We start from the raw sequence: 25,008 nt of genomic DNA, 5'->3' as shown, positions 1-25,008 counted from the left end.
TTGGCACAGCTACACGCTGCTCTGTGAAGCTGTAGTTGGACCGCATGCTTCCAATGACAATGCTTACATGCTGGTGTAAAGTACTCAAATGCTGTTAATGTAACATTCTGTATGATTTTTGACAATCGTAATAAATAAAACCAATGAATAGATCAAATATGGCAAATTTGAATAGTTTTAGAGAACTGACTATGTTGGGCATGAGGTCAATCCTGTCTGCATGTTGTTGTTGGGGGAGGGGGGGGGGAAGCATTTCCTGGCCCCAGTGGGTTATCTACAAATGTCACATTATGGTGAAATACAGTATTCCTTTGGGGCTGATTGCGAAAGTGTCGCTTTGGCCTTTTCAAAACTGTATTTAAGAACTGCAATCAGACAAGTGAGATGCAAGTAGCTCAATAGTGCAGGTAGTTTAAGACAATTTGGTCAGAATGGGTGAGTGTGACTGGAATGAGAGCTGATTCTCTCTCATAACCGACACCTCTGCTGTCATATGGTGGATATTTATTTTAGTCAAAGGAGAGTTTTACTGCAAAACTAATTAGAATGCCTTTTTAGTTTTTCATCCTCAATATGCTTACAGTAAACACCTTTTTAGGCATTAAGGGGTTACATTTGGGAAGCCCTAACTGCATGAATGACAATGATAAACCTCAACCTATACAGCAATGTCTGTCCATCAGAAGAGTGATCAGTTCACATTGTCTGGCTAATGCTGTCAAAACCGGGAAGATATACTAGCCACATTATAAAAACAAGAAGATAAAAGAGTGCACTCATACTGTATAATAGTGAAGGGCCATCTGTGTGTTCGGGACATGTTTCCTTGGCATGTCCCTACCCAGCTCACTCCCTGACGATGTTGAGTTGGGATGACGGATTCTGAAAGGAGTTGCAGTGTCCCTTCTCTTGTTGCTGATTGTTCAGAGTAAAGCTCTTTGAAAAAGGAGACACGTCTTCCACTCCATAGACCAACAGAAAGACGGTTAAGGGTTCGTGGGACAAAGTATTTTGAAACAATGACAAAAACATTATTTCAATCCAGCGCCAAGGCCAAGTCAAAATAAACAATAGAATGCTGCTGATGTTCATTAGATGGTTGTCCCAGTGGGCAAGTGGCAGTATCATCTCCCTTTGAACATTTGTATTTTGTGTTTGTCGGCCAGCAGCAGGGTGATGTTGTATTCGTAGTCTCCGTCGTGGACTCCCGTGTGTCTGAACGCTCCAGCCAGATGGTTCTCCTCCCAGTAGTGGTGCCAGTTCCCGTACTGGTCCGCACCGAAACCAAACACACTGACCTGGAGCCAGAGAAGAACAAGAGCACAGTTCAAAACCTCCTCCATCTTCCACCTTCATGAAGGAGCTTTACTCAGTACTAAGTGTTGAGGAAGCTACTTTGATAGAATAGCTCCGCAAACTACCATTGACCATTCACACAGGAAGAATGGTTTAAAGAGAAGAGCTCTAGCGAAGCTATGCTAGGCTAGGGGGTAATCTAGTTTGGCTAACTAAAGCTACTTAGAAAAATGAGTTTAAACCACTTTGTAAAAGTGTGAATGATATGAAACGACAAAATGAAATTAATAAAAGTCACGTGTCAACAAAACATTGTTACCGAGTTTGTTGCAGAAACTAAACAGTGCCAATTTGTTTTTCACAGGTCAAACAACAAACAAAATGGTGAATAAAAAAATGTTATCAATAAAAAATTCAATCAAAAAACATTAAAATCTGGATGGGGGAAAAAGGGGACAGAGGTTGTCAATAGGGGTTCGGTTAGAAAGGCAAACATTTTTTTCCTTTCCTTTTATGGCCCAAAAATGTATGCATTTTGTAGTTTATGTACATTAAAAAATGGCATACAAGTTTTAACTACTTGAATTACTATGCAGCTATGAATGTAGTTGAATCACCAGCAAGCTCCTGCAAAATGTATTTAAACTACTAGTTTAATAAGATGGAGGTCACTACTCCCCAACACTGCTTATTGCTCTGTGAGTCGTCCACTTCACTAGCTTTTACTGGTCGAAGTCATGTGTGTATTGAATGCAGTAGTTCCATTTACCTCATCACATATGTGGACAGCGAGCAGTAGGCTGAGAAAACCCGTGGAAGGATATCGTCCGTGACCCTCAAGCCAAGACTCATACACGTACTTGAAAAATGTTGGACTGTAAATCAACACCTGCAAAAGACATAAATGGAATTAACTTAGTAATTAAGTAGAGGAAAAGAGAAAAATATTCATTGCTGTATTGTGAATCATTCTCACATCATTTTACAGTCAAGGCCAAAAATCGGTGTTGAAAAAGAAACATCAGGGAGAAAAAGTATTCAGTACACAAAAAAAAACATGAAAAAGTTAGGAAAAGTCAAAACTGCTGTCTTCTCTAGATTTTTTGAGTTTAGAGTCCAACTAAAACTCTTAAAGGCCTACTTCACCGGTTGGAATATGAAGGTGTATTGAACTCAGAGATCCTATTTAGTATAAATGTGCAAACAAAATTGAAATCGGATCATCTTAGCCTGAGAAAAGGCAGAAAGAGTGTTTTATGGTCTCACTGTCTAACCCTACAGTTTCCTTCTTGTGACATCACAGTAAGGGTTAGGATTAACAGGACAGCTGGGCCAAGGGAAGACTAAGGGAAGACTGAGGGAAGAAAAACCTCATTCATTATATTATAATAGTTATTTTATAATGATAGAACGCTGGTTCCGTATGGGTGAAGTATTCCTTTAAGTTTTATGCACAACTGCCTACATTTGAAACAACTTATTATGTTTTGTTGAGATAACTTGATATACGTAATGAAAATGTGTCTTTCAGATGTATACAAAATTGAGTTCTTAATACTAAGAATTTCAAATAGTTGTGCCAACTAATTCTCTGGTCATACACAAACCAAACCGAGTTGGTCAAAATGTTGATTCAAACATTGAGCAGTGTTAAAACTCTCCGCAAAACATTCTGAACAATAAATAATATGTGGCCACAACTTTTACTGGAAGTCTGTAGTATGTAGAACTCAAAACTTGAAGTGACATTATTACATAGGAATAGTAAATTATATCAACAAAAAATAATCTGTAAACTCAAATGTAGGCACATTGAAACTTGACATTTTGAGTTTCTTCTGAGTAACTCTTTCATTCCTAACTTTTTCATCCAAACCTGAAGCAACTATACTAATTACAAATGTTTGTAGAACTCACCTTGTCTTTGTTTGCCTTTATCCTGGGCGAAACAGGTATGTATGTACTGCAACACAAGAAAATACCAAGAGCTTAAAAACTGGTTTTTAACCGTCAGAAAATTTCCGAAAAAGGCTGTTTTAGCGGCACACACTTCTACAATCGAGTGCATGGATATATCTAATCTCATTTAACTAGAAATAAATGCCCTGTGGCTTTCATAATGACGACTGTGTGAGGGAATGCGGTTTTAAATAACATGGGGCGGTTTTGGAAGTCATCCCAGTAACATACGCTTGTGGTCACTTTTTCCTCCATTTTGCATATTTTGCATGGAAGAGTGGTTTGTAAAGTCAAAACGACACAGTGAGTGAGGCATTTTGTGCACGGCTCACCTTCTCATATGCAAGTATGTTGACAAAGTGTACATTTAAAGTCAATGTAAATGCTAGCACACACCTGGTCCAGATTTGGTTAGAAAATTTAAAGGGTTGAAAGCAAGCCCCAACCTCAGCGATTTTTACCAGCATCCAATAAGGAAGTGACCACAACTGTAGTAAAGAGTAAGTGCCACTGGGGGGTGGTGCCAAGACCGAGCAGTTTCTCTTTGACTCACTTGTTAGCCGTTTTCAAAGTCTTATTAAACCTATTTACAGCCTGGGCCACAAAATCATTTTAGTCTGTATGTTTAGGTACTATCTCCATGACAACACTGAGGGGGGTGAATTGTTTTGGACCACGCTAGTTTTTATTTTATCGGAGGTTAAAATGTATTGGCGCGATCTCTTGAGTGACAGCTCTCCGCCCGATGTCCCTCACTTTGCCTCGGAGGTATACGTCAGCGTGAGACGGAGTAAAAATCTCACAAAATGGCGACGTGCACAAACCAGGATTATTGGATGCCGTGTGAATAACTGAGGTCAGCCCGGATGCTACATCCATATTATTTACTATCTATGGTTGAAAGCATACTAATGAGCCAAGTAGAAAGCAATGATCATACGACAGCCTACAACCCAGACAGGTGTTTCCAATTAAAGTGAGGTCTATAAGGCGTTTGCCTCCATAGCAATCACTCTCATTAAAAATTCAAACTGTATAAATTACATAGAGTGCACTAATGCTGTCTGGAAATGTGTGGTGTACAACACTCCAACCGGTCTTACTACCTTTTTGCAGTGCATTAACATAAAATTGTCCCATCATGCATCTGCTGCTTTCTATCATACACTACACCAATAAGCCTTGTTACTTTTCAATGTCAGTAGTGTGAATGTGGACCAAACACAGTCGCTCCTGTGTCAGTCTTCACACTGTTCTGTCCTTTCATAGGGCCTAATTCTATTTAACAAGACAAGACAAATGTAACAAGATAATTCACGACAGCCAGTAAAGATGTAATAGCTGTCGGGTTAATGCGGGGACTATGCTGCCAGAAAAGTGAATTTTAATGATGCAGAATGATTGCTTTGGCACAGTTTGGGAGACATCTGAACATTGGAAACATTTGTTTGGATTTACCCATCCTCCCACCATCTAACATGTTGGCGTGTTCCAGTTATTGGCAGTGGCCATAATTGGCATCAGCTTAATTATTTTTTTTATTTTTATTTTATCGGGATGTCCAGTAATCAAGCTAATGATCACATGCTCATTAAGAATGATAGCAGCTGAAGGTGAAATTACCCTAAGATTAAAACTGAGTGAGTGTCCTTGTTATGGCGGTCTGACTAATAGGAACGCTAAGCCAGTCAGGTTGTTATGACAATCTGGTGTTTGGAAAAGTGGAAATATAGCCAGGGGTGCAACACATGCATGAAGCATCATAAAACATTCACGCCCGTTCGACCTCGGGGACAAATTGGTTTAAATACTCATACTGTATATGGTTGTGTAGTGGAAGAGTCTAAATGATATATATATATATATATATATATATATATATATATATATATATATATATATATATATATATATATATATATATATATATATATATATATATATATATATATATATATATATATATATATATATATTAACTTACAGAGAGCATATCCATTCATTTTCAGGTTCAAAATGGTAATTTGGGTTGCTACTAGTAACTGTTTTCATGATGTAATGTCCGAAAAAACCTTTATATTTTTCACCGTGTGATTCCTGCAATGCTCAGTTTTAGATCCTGTATCTTTAAGCCGCCTTCCAAAAAGCCCAGTCTGCTTTGATTGGCCATGAATCCAACTGCTAGTTTGAATCAAACTGCCAGTTTCAGGTGTAACTGAAGTGGTGCTAATCACAGGTGGATCACACGAAGTGAGGTTGGTAATGAGGGGGCGTGGCTTCTTCCCTTATGACATATGAGGGGGAAATCACATTTTTGAACACAGGTTTTCTGAAAGGTGAATAGGTGACTTTTTAGAGGGAGCTTCAGAGATGGAGGAAAGAAACATATCAACACCTTTCCTCCTGAACTTGCAAAGTTGTTGTCTGTGATTTTTCTAGCTTGTTTTGGTTACAACATTGACCCATAATCACTGCAGTGAGATGATGTGGCTAAAGTGTTAGCAAACAGTGTATGTATTTATACATTCAGCAGACACAGTGCAGCATCAGTGTGCACTTAAAGCCGCTACTCTGGCCACCTTGGTGAATGCGAGTCCAATAATTAATTTAGATGGAATACAAATAATAATTCTTATTCATTCGATAAATGGTAAATGGACTTGACTTATATAGCGCTTTCTAGACGATTTTCTCAGCCCCAAAGCGCTTTACATATCTTACCACATTCACCCATTCACACACACTCATACACCGATGGCAGTAGCTGCCATGCAAGGTGCTCTCTGAACCATCGGGAGCAATTTGGGGTTCAGTGTCTTGCTCAGGGACACTTCGACATGTGGCGGGGAGACGGGGGATCGAACCTCCGACCCTGCACTCCAGAGGCGATCTCCCTACCCACTTCGCCACTGCCGCCCTTAAAGCTAGTACACTCACTGTTTAATGGTACCCGTGGTCAGAGCGCTAACGATCCACTGCAGGTCCAGAGTCTTGAATGGGATCAGCACCAGACTGGTGGTGTTGTCCAGGTCTATGGCACTTTCTGGATACATGACGTGATGTGTTGTTCTGCCGCCCACATCCTCCTCAAAGCCAGTGGTGGGAGCCTGGTTCATCCTATAGGGGACAAGGACGCAGAGATATTTAGTTTTATTTGCTTTTTTTCTATTTTGCTATGCCATCTTTACCTTCTCTAGGAAAGCTCAAATCGAGGTTTATATCACCCCACGATAAGTTACAAAGATGGGAAACATTTGGCTTCTGTTGCACTGATACATATAATCTCCAAATAGGTGCGTTTTCACAAAATCCAAGTCAAGTCAGCCAAACAACACGGCAGCCAGACGTGGACGGCAATGCATTATCGCTATTTTGAGAAGAAACAAAAACCAACGAGGACAATTTGTCTCACGTCGCTTTTCCAAACAGCAATTCAGAATGATCCAGTGTCCACTTTGGAGCTCAACAATTACCGCTTGGCAAGCCAGGCGAGACGTCCCCATTATTATGTCCAACAATAGTCAATCAGGCCGAAGTAGTAATTGGCTGGGAGGGACACAGTTTCATAATGGCAGTTGCTATCTGTCAGCGGAAGGACGTGTGACACAGAGTAGAATAATCATTAAGTTGACCACCCCCCTTACCCCTTCCTCTATGAGACTAGTATCACCTGTTCCACTGCTCAGATCTGAACAATATCATCTTCCTCATTACTGACTCTGAATGACAGCTTTATAACAAACTTGACATTTTCAGCCGTAGCCTGTCAGGACTACCAACGACCTCCTGCACTGTAAGCCTTACTTACAGTGAGTGTGTGTGTGTGTGTGGTGGGGTGGGGGGGCTATGCAGATACACACACCACCACACATTTTAGTTGGGGCAGAAGTGATCATTAAGAGGGATTATTTTTGTGTGACGCTATCATTTTCTTTAAAGGTCAAATATTATGCTCTTTTTCAGCTTCAAAATTGTGGTTTGGCGTAGTGTCCACAACACCTTTATATTTTTGACAGTGCTATTGTTGAATCTCCTCTTTTCAGCCTCAGTCTGAAAAACGCTCCATTTTAGAGCCTGTCTCTTTAAGCCCCACCTTCCAAAAAGCCCATTCTGCTCTGATTGGCCCTGAATCTAACTGCCGGTTTGAATGACTGCCAGGTAGATTTGCTTATCACAGATGGAGGTAGTGCTCCGCTAGGTTGGTAATGAGGGGGTGTGGCTCAAGAAAACAGGTATTTTAGAAAGGTGGAGACAAATAGACTGCATAATAGGTGACCTTTAACAATTAATCACTTAGCACCAATATCTTTCATGTTTAGATTGCAGCCCCCAGGCCCGATTAAACCGACCACTTAGTTACATCACTGATGTTTGGCTTTATTCAACCCGTAAACACTCTATTGGAGGGAAATGTTGCCCATTAACACATTCAGCAGAATATGGACAACATTAAACACGCATTTGGAGTTCTGTACAGGGCCATCTGGTGAACAGAATCCCAATATTCATTCTCCTTTCAGCTCTTCTCCGATCCCCACCAACTCCCCGGGGGAACACGGTTTTAGCTCTTTAGCTGCTAAATGCTCCACATAGTTCACCAGCAAGTCGCTATACCTCTGTCTGTCTACTCCAGCTTGATGCTGGGCAGGCAGCACTAGCAGGTTGATGAGAGCCTTGAGACCGAGCCAGAACAGTACAGTTGTGGGGCCATAAAACCAGCACAATGGGCTGTAAAGGCTGCTCAGACCCTCACTACAGGGTGGTAAGTATCCGTGCATTCATCATAATAACACATTTAACATGACTGTATTCATTTGATCCGTTGTTGATGATAGAAAAATATGGAGTACAGCAGTTTAAAGCTGTAAAGGGCTCAAAGTAATTTTCAGTTGTTCCTTTTTGTTGATTTGTGAACTCAATTAAGCACCCGAATTAAAAACACATTAAATCGGCAAATAAAATCAAGTGGGAAATGGTGCACAGCTGCCTTTAATGCAGCAGCTAACTAAAGCAAGGCTACAGCAGTGGAATTGTGGGAAGGCCAGTCAGTCCCAGAAGAGAAAAGCATTGTGTCACCATGCAAACAAAGCTTCCACACCAGGTGTGCTATTATCAGCGAAACTGCACTGATTATTTGATATTGCATCATCAGTTGTAGCGTTCTGGGGGAAAGGAGCTGTACTTAAGAGAATAACTAGTGTCATTTCATACGGTCACATCTACAACACTCACGGTACATACTGTAAGGTCCATTTACCATCACAAGTTCAGAGAAGGAGAAGAAAGACCTTTTGCTTTACTCTTACCAGAAATGCTGTGACGGTTCAGCCCCCTTCAAGTGTCATTAAGAATATAGGGGAATAATAGTTCCATACTGAAATGCAATAAACAGCTATCAATATGTTGTATAAACACTCAAAACAATAATATTATTTCTTAAATATTATTTGGCAATCTAACTTTGTGTATATTGAATATGCTTTGTTCATATGGTTTTAGCATTTGCCTGTATTGAAAAACAAAAAAAAAGCAAAACACGAGAACTTCCTCATCAAATAATAATACTAAACTGTTTTCTTAGCCCCCCCACTTAATGGTCAAGCACCTCCTTAACACTGTTAAGCAGCATACTGTTTCACTCCAAACCAAACCTGGCAACTGACTGAGGTAAAACTGCAATGCACGGTAAAATAGAATGATTGGCAAGAGGTTTTATGTCGCAATATCTCAGAAAAAGAAAATAACAGTATTTGACAGCACTACATCGGAGGATTTCTCCTTTAGTGGTGAATGTCTCCTGGGAATTTAAATAATTGCTCAGATAATGGATCCCTGCCATTCAGAGCAGATGAAGAAGAATGGCAGTTAGTGTGTAGAGGGACGTCATGCAACATTAAATAAGAATGTTTGCTTTGTGCAGCGCATTGAGAGATATTCTTCTATAATAGCACATTACGTTCTAGTATGACATGCAGGTACCATTAGTTTCCCTTAGACTTCGATGTTCTTCTCAGCTCACACACAACAGGGAGACAACAATATTCTTTATCATCATTTTCGTATCCTTCTGTCTTTTATTTTCCCAAACATTACCAAACTCTATCCCATTTGACACCTTACACAAGATCTAACCACAACACCATTGGTCCTGTTCACAAGTTCTGTAGGATCTTGGAATGAATCACACCTGGGGTCAGCGGCAACGGTAATGCAAGTCTGTAAGGGCACTCAAGATGTCAACTTAAGTTGTTAAGTGGATTCAGTGGGCAACTCGTTCACTTCATGTTGTGTGGGCCTTTGGTGTCAACAGCTCAAAGATGGCGAATACTTCAGATTGGTCTAATCAATATTCAACTTCTGCTCTAACCCCCTCCCTACCCTACCATCCCCACCACACCTCCCTCCTTCCCTTGGCACTGGGACATTTGTTCCAGATGGACTTGAAACAAACCGGAGGAGATGCACTGAGCCTTTGAAAAAGCACATCTCATCCAACAAGATGGTTGGTCGACTCAGAGGAAACCGAGGCGTTGCACCTGGAATACACGAACAGAATGTTGTGCGTTTCAAACAGAGGCTCATGTAAAGACTTTGATGTGGCAATCTGTTACAATACATTCAGAGAATAAGATAGATTTTGGCTTCGTGACAAAGGCATGAAGCCAGGACAGATGACTCATTCTCACAGGAGGATTGGAATTCAGAGTGGTAGTCTTTTTATCTGATGACAGATGGCTTGACCGGTGATTTATAACAGGGCTATTATGGATAGGAGGCTTCAAGTAAAAAAAAAGTGCCACTGCCAGTACTTTTAGCATCAGTCAACTTGAAGGTGAAGTAAGCGGTTTATTTATCTTATGTTAAATCGCTCTTTATTCATAGAGTGATCACTTACATAATGTGCGCGTTTCATAAAGCCGATCTCTTAGTCAGCTGCTCTGCATGTAATCGGCAAATAAACTTATTGGAGGATCCTGAAATTTTTATCCAATCACAAGAGAGAACGCTACAAACTGACATCGTCTCACTCCATGGTCTCACTGCCGGTGCACTGCCAGAGCAACAGATGGGTGAATGTTTATGCACCTACAATGGCGGAGCAGGTAAAAATCCTTCCCAATGTCTGTTTTGATGGTTTTTTATCATGTTTTATCACACTTATGGATCTGAGATGATGCTAGATAACTCGCTGCTTGAAGACCGCAGTGCATTAATGTGGTGACGTAGGGACGAGCGAGGGGACTGCTAACTGCAGTAACTGACAGGAAGTTAGCTAAAAGAACCATTCCGCTTACAGCACCTTAAGTGAGTCGATTATACAAGTCAGATTAAAACGTGCGAGAGGTCTACAGCAGTGATTTGAATTAGATTTGTTCTCCCAGATGTTTTTTTACAAAGTTTGAGATTTTTTCACTGTCACTATGAGACAGTGAAAGACATGAGTGGGTGAATACAACCAAGACTCTGTATCGGATCAGATGGACCGCACGGACAACATCAATGACTTAAAGGCCTACTTCACCGGTGGGAATATGAAGGTGCATTGAACTCTGAGATCCTATTTAGTATAAATGTGCAAACATTTTCGAAATCGGTTCATCCTAGCCTGAGAAAAGGCAGAAAGAGTGTTTTATGGTCTCATTGTCTATTGGCAGACATTTTTAACAGGCTTGTGTGGGCGTTATATTGCAGCATACCAGCCAGTGTGGATTATAGGCTACTGTTGGTATGTCTATGCAATCCTTGATCTATGGCAGGCACATCAGACCTCAGGGATTGTTAGATGATATAAAACAAGTGTTAAAATTATGGGAAGACCCTGAAAGAGGCCTGAGATGCCCTCCGAAAACAACAAAAGTGTAAGAATGGGAGCTCTCAGAGAACCTGCGAACTGCGGTGACCAGTTTTTAAGAAGTGAAGGACATCAAATTAAACTCCAAAGGCCTGTCATCTGTACTTTGAAATGTGTGACACCTCTGCAATTTGTCAGTCTGTCCGACAGACTAACTGGCAAGCTTAATGCTCCTGCCTGCAAACCTCTGGCCGGCCACAAAAACAACGTTTTTGAAGAGTACTACCCTCCCAGCAACACTGACTTTGCAGTATGACTAATGATTAAAAGCAAATAAAAAGGTTTCGGAATAGTGGTGAGTGATGCCGCAATAGGCTATTTCTTTCCCTCCCCTCCTAAAATTGTCCATGACGTTTCATGCGTCTCTAGAGATTCTGTTCTCAGGGATGGCAACGTGCTAGTTGGCTTAAATGTTATTAGCTGATTGTTGTTATTTAGCTGCTGCTAGCAGTGTTATGTTGTGTGGGTACAGGTGAAAAGAGCATGGTAAAACACAAGCACGTATCTGCCATTTAAAGGTTTATTAGGCCAGAGTTAGAGCATGGTGTTACCTGTCTGAGGGCTCGGTGGATTGATGACTGATACTTACTGCAGAGGCCTAATAGTTTGTCCATTTGGTGGAGATTTGAAGAGCATTGGACATAACCTTAGCCTGTTTCTAGACCTCTAAAGCTCTGTGCACATCTCATACTCCACAGGCCAATGTAGCTTTGTAGGAAGGACATGTATGAATAGGATGGGCAACGCCATATCGAAAGGATACACACTACTGATTGGTTAGGGAAAACAAAGCAAAAATAACACGTAACAAGATGTGAGGATGTTGATCAATGGGTAAAACAGTTCTGAGTGTTGGGGGCTTACTTATTGCTTGGAGCTGCACCACATCAATACTGTCTAGGTCTTCATATTTACAGTCAGTTTTTGACATTCAAATATTGGAGAGATAGAAAATAGTCCGAAAAGTTAGACTGTGATGCCAATGAATGATTAATGGCTTGTTTAATGTCAAGGCTGTTTGGCTTCCAGCAGGCTGTTGGACATTATTTGTTTAATTACATTTCACTTGCTATCAAAATCAAGGTGCAGCCAGATCACGCCAGTACCTCAGAACCGACCAACACCTTAAAGGTCAGTGGTATTTGTCAGTTCTGTTTCATTTCTCCACATGCTCACTAGTTCAACTGGTGTTACTACTACTGTCCCAGTCACAAGGAGGAATGAACGCTGTGTGCATTTTCTTATCAGGTGCATTGAAGTGGCGGGGCCAGAATGAGGCAACAGCACCAGATGAGATGGAGGCGCAGAGTCTCCGATGTGGTTTTTAGATGCTTGAGGCTTTGCAATTAGCAGGGTGAATGCTGAACATGCACTCAATGTGGCGCTCAAAGTAGATTTAGGGCGCTTTCACATGTGCCTGGTTTGATCCGACTGAAACAAACTCAGGTTCGTTGCCACCGTTGTTTGCGATTCGTTTTCATACTGTAGGTGACAGCACAGCAATCCGACTCGGTTGCGCACCAAATGTGGACCAAACAAGCGTACCGAGGCCTTGTTGAAGAGGTAATCTCACTAGGCTTCCAAACAAACTCTGGGACGGTCCGATATGTGGTGAGAAATTGAGTGTGGTAGCTCAAAAAGGCTATCCGTTAGTCCCGGATGTATAAACTCAGTTTCTTCTGTGCGGACTGACAAAATACCAGACTCCCAGGTCTGTGGACCAAGAGAAAAGTTCACCTGCTATTCCATAATTAAACACACATAACCCTTACTGTGCCTTGCTCACGGCACTATTTAACAGAGCTCTCATCTTGCTCAGCGTGGCAGTGCCCAGACTTGTTAAGGGAGCACTAACGAGCACTCCCTCATGCTCGTTAAGCATTCACCTAACGAACAGGTCTTGATTTAACCTAACCCTGACCGCTAATGGACATTTCCCTTTTAATAAGCCTGTCATGTCAGGGTTTCTGTCTCCATGTTTCACACTTTGAAAATATAGTCTAATTTAAGCATATACATCACATTTGATAGGGATATCTATCTATCTATCTATCTATCTATCTATCTATCTATCTATCTATCTATCTATCTATCTATCTATCTATCTATCTATCTATCTATCTATCTATCTATCTATCTATCTATCTATCTATCTATCTATCTATCTATCTAAACACAAAACACATCTCATCTGCACTTACTCCCAGGTTGTTGTTGGGTGCGAGGCACTCGTCAGGAGCATTGTTGGGCCCTCGACAACATATCATTATGCTATCAACGCTCTCAAAGAGGAAGGAAAAGTTCAGTTTCTGAATCTTGGAAACCGGTTTCAAGAACATCCCCTACTAGTTACAAGGCAAACTCAGGGGACGGCTGAAGCTTTGAGCGCTCGCGTATTATCCGTGCGAAAACCACCGGTTTGAGAGCCAATTTCAAACCTGGGATTGTGAGTCACAAGTGTGATGTGCCTATATACCTATTACATCTTGCCGGCTGCTTCAAGATCCATCTCAATGAATTTATTTGCAAGGGCTTACATCATCGTGTGGAAATGTAAGCCTGACTGATCCTCAATTCAGCGGTGTAAATATGAATGATGGGACAATCACACATCCATGACAGCCCACTTCTTTTCCAGTAAAATGTGCTGGCATGCCTGTTGAGCACACAGGGGAGGGGGGGGTGATTGCATATGATCACGTATTCTGCTCAAAATGGATGGAAGTGATAAGACTCGATGAATCCCTATTTGCCTGGGTTTGGAGGGTCCAACCTTTTCATATAAATGTATTCTGTATTCTGGAGTGTTGCCCTCAAGCATGTTGCCTGAGTTTAGTGGAATATGTATTCTGCACCTTGGTGTCAGCATGTTCCAGTGTAGCTATAGGTTGACCTTTTGGCTCAGAAGACTTCCAGACAAGCATGACTATGAATGCGCTGCTGGAATAAACAAAAAAGAAAAACCAAACCAGCATACTTCCAAAGCATGCTGTGGCAGCAAACTATTCCGCTATTAGCGGAGAGTTATAACTCTTGTCTCAGTGCTGTCCCCGCCATCCCAATAATTGAATTGGTAGACAATGCCGTGCTGCTGTCACAGTGGCTGGGAGGGGGGGGGGGAGAGGGGGGTTGCATTGAAGATAAGTGCAGTTACGTGTGGGTTTATACAGAAGCAACATGTCACAGCAGGTTGACAGAGCCACGCTGGGATAAATTAAGAGCCGTGCGTGAAATTTGCTCTTGGATGTTTAAGCGGCGCTCTGGTTACTGCCCCGCGATAGGATCTTTGTGTCAGCTGCGTCATCATGTCGGAGCCCATTTGCCATCAATCATAACGGCATCCTCATTTCACCCCACAACGTTGGCTAAACTATACAGTGCCTGTCCCTGCATCCACACCTTCATTCCACAGACTCAAACTACTGTAATGTTAATTTAATGTTTTATAAATGAATGTTACTGGCAACTGATTTGAACTTGACATGTGTTTATAGGTTTGAATGTTAGCTATTAAAATATAAACAATACATAATTCAATGTTGTCAAGGCTCCTGTCTAACTATCAAGTATGCAGCGCAAACTAGGAAAACATGATTGGATGGCTCAAAAAAAGCTTGCCGGTATGTGAATGTCATGAATGGATGACTGGCTGTCAGTCAAACTCCTCACTATGGCAACATCAAAGACCCTGATGTTTTTTCCTGAAAGAGAAAACCTCATTAGTTGGACTCATTACTTCTCCATATGGTCTATGGGTCAGACCAGACCTGCTACAGCTGCATCTGTGCCAAGAACAGTCATTCACTTTTGGATTTTTTAGAAATGTTGAAATGTGAAGACAAAAAGACCTGCTCATTGAAAAGTTCGGACAGCCAGACTACAGTACATTGTCAAAAGTTGATGAAAGCTAACATTAGCCAGAAACAATCAGTTCACTCACAAGTAACGTTATCATGCTGACTATTGTTACAATTATTAGATAAATTGGCTAATAACATAATCATATAATGGGCCACTAATACCTTGTCACTTCTCTTAATTAAGACCGCATACTACAGGTAACAGTGCTGTTTCTTGGGTGGAAAAAAGTGATTTTACTTGGGACTTTATTAGCCTCAAGACTCAACTTGACTTGACTTATCTTATCCACGAAAAAATGACTTAAGACTGGCTTGAGCAAAGATGACTTGATGAGATGCTAGTCTGTGTCCTACGTACTATACACAGCCATCCACAGCACTGGCCCTCCACCATTTGATTGATTATCATGCAGTAAGTCTAATTCCCCATTGTGAAAAATAGGCTGTCAATGAATATTTTTCATTCCAGTATTCCTCGACAAAATTAACTTTGTCTCTACATCCTTCACCTAAATGCACTTTTTTTATTAGATACGAGATATATGAGATACGGGCAAACATTCCCATTTGCTGCCAAAATAGTCACAGCGGTTTTGAACAACACAAATGACATACTTAGCTATTCAGTGCATGTGTTTTCAATCAGGAGGCCTGAGGAACAGTTGCTGTGCTGTATATGTGACAATTATCTGAAGCATTCACACACGCACACACAGCTGCTTACATACTCATTCTCTTTGTTGTTCTTTCCTTCATGTCGTATTATTAACTGAGTATAATTGGTCTCCGCTGTAACACAGACGAGACATGGAATTTGCTTCCCTATTATTTGTAATTAATAATCAAATATATATTGTTCAATGCTCTGGGGCCTCATTTTTAAACCTGTGCGTAGAATCCATCCTAAAACATTAGCTTACTCACATAAACTCAGAATGCGCGGACCGCAAGGAAATGTTGAGATTTATAACACCATGCGGCGCACACTTGTAGCAGTCTTCCATTTATAAATAACCATCTACAGTGAATTCTACATCTAGATTTTTTAAGGAGGTCTGATATTGGCAAATTTGTATATTTATTTAAACATTTAAAAAAAAATGTATACACAATTATTGTTTTAATGTAAGTAATCAACTGGCAAAGTTTCATGATGATATCTTCTAGTAGAAATGTGACCCTATTCACCTGCAGTGTCTGGACTTAATAGATGATGATGGTGCACACCAGGCCAGCTCTTCTTTGCGATTTGGCCCAAGCTGTTCCACCTTATCTCCAGCCCTGTGTCTGAGCTACAGCAAAGATGAAGTGCGATTCCATTATCTCCGGGTTTTGGACTCCATAAACGTGGCTGTATTTCCACATTTACTAGATAAAAGCATCGGCTGTGTGTCTAATATTTCCATTTTATACGGGCATTGTGTGTGCTTAGTTTACCCTCTCAGAAGTTTTCCTCAGATAAAATGTCCCAAAATCGCATTAAGCAATCGTATGCGGCGGCGCCCTATCAATAAATATGTCGTACAAGAACAAGAGAAGAATTCCAATTCAATTTAAATAACTGATTGGTTTTTTGAAAGACACACAACACTGAAAACAAAATTCAAACGCCATTTTCATCTATCAAAGGCTCTTTTCCCTCAGTCAATTTTTTTTACCACTTCAATCTGTTGAGCAAACACCAGCCTGTATAGCTGATAGGGAAATGCCGTTCTCTATTCATAACGGTCTATATTGGAGGCTTTAGACTCAGGATCTGAGTCAATTGCATTGTGGGTATCTGAGAAAGCCATTGGTCTTTACTCACAATCCCGCTCAAGTTCCCATATCATTTCTGAGCTGACATCTTATAATTGTCATTTAAAATTTTGAAACGAGTGTTGTTGCTCTGCTGCAACCTATATCTCCCACAGCCATTCTCATCCCCCCAGTGCTCGTTACAGCAGTCACATCGATGCAGAAAAACAATCTAACTCATTTAATATGTATGTATTATGTGACACTTGTGGTAGATGATGCAAAAGGCAGGCTGCAGCATTATTTGGAACCTGTTATATAATACAAGGGAATACCACTCCGCTCTTGTTCAATTTGCATCTTCCCCCTTACAGCCTTCAGAAAACCTGCAAAAAAAAAAGAGACAGCCAAGACAAGACTCATATCAGCAACTTGTCTCCAGCCTGGAGATATCGCAGTCTGAGCGAGAATGTTTCTTTACCCTTTGACATCCAAAATATATTCTTTCTTTTTTTATGGTGAAGCCAGCACTATTGCAGCGTAAAGCACACACACACACTGGCCCAGAGAAAATCTCGTTGTCTTGTTTTCCATATTTTCCAATTCCTTACCTGGCAGAGCTGCACACACACAGAGTATAGTGTGTGTGTGTGCAGCTCTGCTCTGTTGTTTCCGGCCGCCCTGAGGCATGTGAAAAACATTTGAATACTCATCACCTGCTGATTTGTTAAGGTCATTTTTCTCAAATTGTGCAGAGTCAATTGTCCAACCGCACCTCTGAGCTAGGTGCAGGCCCGGGCGCAGCAGGGATAAATGAGAGAGAGAGAGAGAGAGAGAGAGAGAGAGAGAGAGAGAGAGAGAGAGAGAGAGAGAGAGAGAGAGAGAGAGAGAGAGAGAGAGAGAGAGAGAGAGAGAGAGAGAGAGAGAGAGAGAGAGAGAGAGAGAGAGAGAGAGAGAGAGAGAGAGAGAGAGAGAGAGAGAGAGAGAGAGAGAGAGAGAGAGAGAATTTTTGTTTGTCTTCCCCTGTAATAACTAATTATGAAACAAAACTGTTAACAGAATTTAATTTGCTTTATTGTATAATATTTTAATGCACAATACATGCTTTCTGGCTGTTGAACTTTGTCCCAGTTTTGCTACAAGTTTGTTGTTTAGCCTTGAAGCCTAATAAGATTTTGGCACAATACAGAGGTATGACGCATTCATGTGCACAGTAGTTTCACTCCCCATATTCTGTTATCAGACATTGTATGAAGGATAACACCAGCTGAGATGAATTTCTGGGAATATCTACCTAATTAAAAACATTTCTGCTTTCGCCAGCAAAAACAAGGGCTGGACACACCAAACTTAGTATGTGTTTGCGCACACATCTCTTGCATATAATCTCTGTACACTGTTCATTCGATGTATTCAACCATGTATCAAGCCAGGTACATTGTTGTTTGACCCTTGCATGCTGTTTGCAAGTAAATTCACCTGCTTCCAAGAAGGCCTGACTCAGTTTCAATTATTCAAATACTTGGGTAGTTTGATGAAATAATTCTAGTAACAAAAACGTTGCATACAGACTAATATGGACATATTGCAGCCGATTTGGTTGCATATTGGTTTTAGAACTAATCGCTTCCACAGGAGGTGGTCAAAGTAAAAGCACCTTAGCCTTAAACAAAAGTGTTTTTAAGACACCAGCGCCCACATGCGTGCTTTAGGAAGCGAGTGAATACGTCCTGAACAGGGGCCGCATTTACTATGGTAGAAATGTTGTAGGAAACTAAAGGCATACTACTAGGTAATCTCCAGTGAATGTTTGTTTACTGCTGCTGGCTTTGAGCCAGTCTTTTTAGAATGACGTTAGTGGATCTGCTGTGTGTGTGTGTAAACACAGACTTCTTTTCAGCGCGCACACACAACGGACAGTTAGCAGATGGTGAGTAGATATTAACAGATTTTGACAAAAAGTGTTTTTATGCTTTATTGATAGTGTAGAGACAGAGTTGAAATGGGGCAGAGAGGGGAGTGACATGCAGAGAACAACCGCAGGCTGGAATCGGACCCGGGTCCGCTGCTGGCCGAGGCCCATGGGGGGGACGCCCTACCAACTGAGCTAAGCGCGCCCCCTACTAGATTATAGTTGACATAGTAATAAGCCTTTAAGCAGTAGGATACTAATGAGTCGAGAAACAGGAACAAATGTCATAGCAAATGTCAAATACTGGAATAGGCAATATTTGAATGTATTCCCATAATCACACCAACTGACCTTATGACGAAATGACTGGAGTCAATGAGGCGGCCGTACTGGGAGCCCTTGAGGTTCCCTGAGTTGCCCACCACGGAGCAGGTGCGGCAGCGCTCCGGGCTGGAGTCTGTGTACAGCACCTCGTCTGGGATGACCTGGAACAGCTCCTCCACCACCACGCTCAGGTTAGCCGGCTGCCTCTCTGCCTGCAGCCACTGGGGAGACGGCAGAGAGTGAGAGAGAGACAGGCTTCATGAGAAAGAGCTCCGGGGAGTCCACTTTAACTACAAGTGATTGAACAAGGGCAGTGGAGCTGGGAGACGACCGAGCACATTTCTGAAATAACCTCAGGGGAAGCTTAGCTCAGCTCTGTCTACAGGGTCTCATTTGGCGCCTGGCCTTTTATTCTGGTGGCTTTGACCTCGAGAGACAGCAAATAAAAAGCAGGAATGTGTGTGTGAGCGCCGTGTTCTGTTAACATATTGCTCTGTGGTGGCTGGAAACAGAGCGGATACGGCAACAATCTCTCACGGGTTTTAATGCAGAGCTCTCCTAGTGACTCAGGGTCTAAATTATTGTGGAGGCTTTTCCACCTTGCCAATAGATTTTCTGGGGGGAAACCATTTAACATTTTTGAACTTTATTTGGCACATGGTATGAGGCTGTAAGGTATTATAAATTGAAATATGTTGCTTTTAATCATAGCGCTGAAGGTCTACTTTGGTATAAAACTTCCAAAATTCCGATTACACAGCATATATTAGACATGGAACAAAGAGGACAGGTACAGCTGAAAGGTCAAAGCCTCGCCTTCCAGCAGCGCAGCCCGAACCATCTGGCCGCGCTACAGTTGATATGTGACACTTGGCTCATCAAGCTCCCTTTCCCGAAACCAGTAGTGACAGAAGGCAACCTTGCAGTAATTCTTCTATTCCTCCCTCTAATTAGACATGGTGTGAGGTGAATGTGGGAATACTTAAGGGTACTGGATGCCTTCCAGACAAAGATAGGATAACTTCCTGACATCAATTTTACAAATGGGCTCATCTCATTTCGAGGGCTAGGCTCTAATAATGGGGTTTTATAAGAAAGAACAGTATATATTGGCTGGATAGAAGGCTGGAATGTAATTAGTTACATAGCTGACACGAATTCCAATTAAAAAGAGAATGGATTTAAACAATAAATCCACCATAAAACACTTAAACAGCGATTTTATCTAATAATTCTAGATTCATTTTTAATGTTTGGTGTCTTTTATGATCCACGTGGAAACCTGTCATGTGTAGACGCTATTACTTCCATTAAGGTATCTTCAGTGAACCTCAGATGCAGTTTGATAGGATATATTTTAGCCACACAAGCCAACAGGTACATAGCAGCTTTTGTTGTCAGTCACTCCAAATAGATGGGTTTTCCCCTCCAGCAGCCGTTTAACACTGACACTCAGCAATCACAAAGGTGACAAAATCCATCATAGAAGAGCCAGAGCTCACAATTCCCCACACAGAGAAACATTTGTCTGGAAGTGGATATTTGCTGTATAAACATTATTCTAACTTCAATAACTTGCAAGGCAAAATGCTGAAAATACATGAACATAATTAGCTCTAATTTACAGTCTGTTTTCATTTAGCAATAGCAGCATAAAAATACATGATGTTCAGCCTTTTAAAGGCGCCCCCCAGCAATTCATTATTAGACCTCCATAAAACGGGAGGAGTTGTTGGAGATAAATTAGAAAAGAGTTTAAGCAGCAAAACTGTCTACAATATTCTAAGATATCTTGACTTTTAGCCCCATGGCTCAAGCTTCAAATACAATATGGTTTCTACTCTTCCCATAATGCAACACAATAGCATCTTCTACAAAATGTTTGCCTATTTCAAACCCATTGCTGTTTTAAATGAATGCTGAAATATTCAACTCAAAGGTGTGTGGGGCTTGGCTAATGGCTACAGAGAAAACATCAATATTGCCCCTTTCCCACCAACGGGAATCAAGTGCCAGCTCCGGGCTGGTGCTGGGGCTAGTTCGCCACCGGCTTCACCCTGGCAAAAGTTGCGAACCGCTTTGTTTCCCACCGGCCAGAGCTGGCAAGCGAGCAACGTCATGACGTCACTGTAAACGTCTGTGTTCGTCGCCCGACGTGGCTGCTCTCGTGGCTAACGCTAAGGCTAGCACTAGCTTTAAGCTCAACAACAGCGGCGGATAAGTCTTATTTTTACACGTGTTGCCTTTGCGCTTTGCTTTGTTAACCAAACACAACCTATTCAGCGTATTTTCGCCTGTAGATTTGATCGCAATGTTAGGTAATTATGTTGTGTTTACGTCTCGTAGTAGTGGTGTTTTTAAATATGGCAGGCATGAGGTTTTGAGTTGGTCTGGTCGGTCAGGATAATCCATCCCCCGGCCCCTGACGTAGGCGGTTCGCATTTCCAGACCAGTCCAAACCGGGGGCTGCTCTGGCACCAGTTTTTCCCCGATTTTGCGTCGGCTTGGAAAGGGGTATATTACTGCTAGCCTTGTGTAGTACACCATTATAGGACTGATTATCCAACATTTGAAAAGCAAGATTTACTTTCTCACTGTAACAAAACAGCACCTTTAAATCTTGATAATAAACATGGTGTATTTGATTTATCTGCATAATATTGCTGGAGTTGCTGTCAGAATGACATTATGAGGCAACCAACACAGATTCCAGCAAGTCCCTGTGCCTGGGCGATAAAAAAACAACAACCATAAAACCCGTTTTGGTATGTATTAAACTCACACTATGTTAATTAGTGAGCTTTGGCATGCTGGAAGGCAAATTAAGTTACCTTTGAACAGAGCCAGGCTAGCTGTGTCTCCCTACCTTCAGTATTGATTGGCACATGCGATACTGACATTAAGTGAGTGGATGGTTGTGGCGTAACCTTCACATTTACTTTGTGATGGGAAGTATCTCTGTTGGATGGATATGGGGATGACGGTGAGCGTAAACAACAATTTCCATTCCCACCTCACCATCTCACTTGTGGACACATTGTGCGTGGGAGTTTCGCTTCACAACTTGATCCTCGGATTTCAAACAATCAATGGTGGAAAAAACAAACATTACAGCAGTGTGTGATCCCAGTGACTTCATTCATGATCTATCTCTTCCTGGGCTCTCCTGCTCTCAGAAGCTGAATGTGCATTTTTCACTTTTCAATCCTCTGTAGGATTGCATCACAAATCCCCTTAAGACATCTCCTCCCCCTCCCCTCCCCTCCCCTGAATCTTACCTGCCACCATTTAAAGGTTTCATCGGAGAGGACGCTGTTCTCCCTGGTCATCAGAGGGTGGATGGACTGATTGAAGCGCTCTAAAAACCAGGGGTCTTCCTCCAGCTGGGTCATGCATTGTCTACAGGCGCACAGCCCTTTGGAGAAGAAGTTGTCCGACAGGCGGAAAGCGTACTTGAAGAAGTACAGCGAGGGGTCCCGGAAAGTGTAACTGAACACGAAGGTTGTGAAGGTAATGACGCAAAAAAGCAGGGCAAAAGTCCTGACTTTCCTCCGCTTGGGTAGAGCCATTTTGTTGCAGTCAAAATCTGTCTGCCCGGAACTTCTTCGGAGGTGCAATGGACAAAAATAGCATTGTGATAAAATCTAGAGCCCCGAAGGTGTGAGTCCAAAGCAATCCTCTTGACCACAAGGTGCTGAGAGCTTACCCTGCTCGAATGTGTCAGACAGCACAGGACTGGGTTTGTGAATGTGTTTAATATAATCCATCGATGTGGGTTTCTGTGCGGATTCAACTGAACCAAATGAAGGTAAATCCACTGTGTGATTCCATCAGCTTGCAGGCTCCTGCATGGCTAATCAGCCAATTTCACTGACTGCTCAGATGTTGACTGCATGCCCGCGAGGTCAGTGACTGATGTGCCATGCATTCTGTAATGATCCACCTGGAAGGCAAATAAAAGGACATGTTTTTGACACACATAGTGGAAAACATTAGCCTCTAAAACTATTTAAATGTAGGCAGACGAGGGAGTGTGGATCCTACACTGCTCATTGGTACTCTATTTGCCGTGACTGTGGAAAGTGTTTCATTTGCTGTGTTTTGTTTATGGCTCTGTTTTTCTCGTGGTTTCTAAGCTCTTAAAAAGACCATCTGACACCAAAAATTGTCTCCATTGATTGAGATAAATGATAAGGGTTCTCCTGGAACAGGAAAGCAATAACTTTAAACCCCCCCCCCCCCCCCCCCCCCACCCTCACACTCCAGTGTTAACAATATGTCGATAACTGGAAGCAGCTTTTGTTAACTGAGACAAAATGAAAATCCAAATGCACAAATCATCGACGGGCTGGGATAATACCAAGAGGAGCAATTGATCCAGAGTCCCAGTCACAGCTGAGAGACCAAGAGCAATGGCGCACCAATAAATAAATACAAATAAAAACACAATAGGGGAAACAGTTTGCAGGCAATTTGCTCTGATGGTCTTACCCAATCTGCCACTTTAAATGCACCCAATTCCAAATGTCCAAACTGGGGTTTTAGGAGTATTTGCATTAAATAGTTGAGATGGATTGATTCAGGCAATGGACACTGTAAAAGGTTGATTTAGCTAAAAGAAACGTCCAACTTCCTCGACACAAAGGTAGTAGTACAAATGCAATTTTCACCAATGCAAGCACACCGTCCGTTTTTGTATAACATGTCGTAGTGCCCTTTTTAAAAATGTTCGCCCCTGCCCCTTAGAAAGGCTGTGCAGGCCCTTGAACCATTATATGAAAAATAAATCATTACATTTCCCACCATTACACCTTTTATCAACAGAGCAACAGAGTACATCTGACAAAAGGTTTTAAGAACAGGTAGTCAGTCAGAGACCGCGGCGGTGACAAAATTGAGAATAAAATAGAGCAGGGGACTGCTTTTTTTTCAGACCCTGCCTTTTCATGACTGACAAAGCATGCCTGCAGACCTCCTGGGGATCCATTCTCAGCATGAAAAGGCCACCTCTGCCTTTAAACAGGAACCGGGTTTCATTCTGACGTGCAGCTGCCTTTAGGATCCCACAAATACTTCTATATTTAGCTATAACGGTAGATCCGTGTCGGAGATATCATCACCACAAAAGGTGAGAGATACAGTCATATGAAAAAGTTTGGGAACCCCTCTCAGCCGGCATTATAATTGACTCTGCTTTCACACAAAAAAGATAAAAGTGGTATGTCTTTAATTTACCAGGAACAGCTAAGTACTGGGATGTTTTCCAAACAAAGATTTTTTGAAAAGCAGTATTTAATTTTATGAAATTAAATAAAATGTGAAAAACTGGCTGTGCAAAAATATGGGAACCCTTGTGGTCTTGCTGATTTTAATGCATGTAACAGCATGTAAAACTGAGGACTTTAAACACAAAATTGGTTGAATTATGTTGTTAAGCCTTGAACCTCATATAAAGGTCTGTTTAATCATGATAAAAGGTATTTTAGGTGCCTAAATGCAAGTTCCACCTCTCTTTGACTCTCTGCAGAAGTGAGACAGAATGTGATCATCAAAACAGCTCCCAAACGATCTTAAAAACAAAGATTATTCATTGTCATGGTTTAGGGGAAGGCTACAAGAAGCTTTCCCAAAGGTTTCAATTGTCAATTTCGACTGTAGGGAACGTTGTCAGGGAATGGAAGGACACAGGCACAGTTGCAGTTAAACCCAGGTCTAGCAGACCAAGAAAAGTACAAGAGCGGCATATGTGGCGGATTGTGAGAATGGTTGCACACAACCCAAAGATCACCTCCAAAGACCTGCAAGAACATCTGGCTGCAGATGGTGTATCTGTACATGGTTCTACAATTCAGTGCAATTTGCACCAAAACATCTGTATGGCCGGGTGATGAGAAGGAAGCCCTTTCTGCGCCCACGCCACAGATACAGTTGCATGGAGTATGCAAAAGCTCATTTAGACAAGCCAGCTTCATATTGGAAGAAAATGCTTTGGACTGATGAGACAAAAATTAAGTTATTTGGTCATTATAAAAAGCAGATGTTTTGGTGCAAATTGCGCTGAATTGTTG

The 25,008-nt window shown here is 41.7% G+C and overlaps 1 protein-coding gene across 1 annotated transcript; it reads right to left on the bottom strand.

Annotated features, from left to right (window-relative positions):
* Positions 1–848: 848 nt before the first annotated feature.
* LOC307264595 (CMP-N-acetylneuraminate-beta-galactosamide-alpha-2,3-sialyltransferase 1-like) lies at positions 849–22,509 on the bottom strand (the record flags this gene model as incomplete). Its single annotated transcript, XM_080046033.1, has 6 exons — positions 849–1,298; positions 2,066–2,185; positions 3,214–3,259; positions 6,193–6,372; positions 18,968–19,161; positions 22,219–22,509. The coding sequence occupies 6 exons, from the start codon at positions 22,507–22,509 to the stop codon at positions 1,125–1,127; spliced, it is 1,005 nt and encodes a 334-aa protein (XP_079902159.1). The 3' UTR covers positions 849–1,124.
* Positions 22,510–25,008: the final 2,499 nt, after the last annotated feature.

Source organism: Ammodytes marinus (genome assembly GCF_949987685.1).
Source record: "Ammodytes marinus genome assembly, chromosome: 17".
Classification (NCBI taxonomy): Eukaryota; Metazoa; Chordata; class Actinopteri; order Uranoscopiformes; family Ammodytidae; genus Ammodytes; species Ammodytes marinus.
This window is presented reverse-complemented; position numbering and strand designations above follow the sequence as displayed.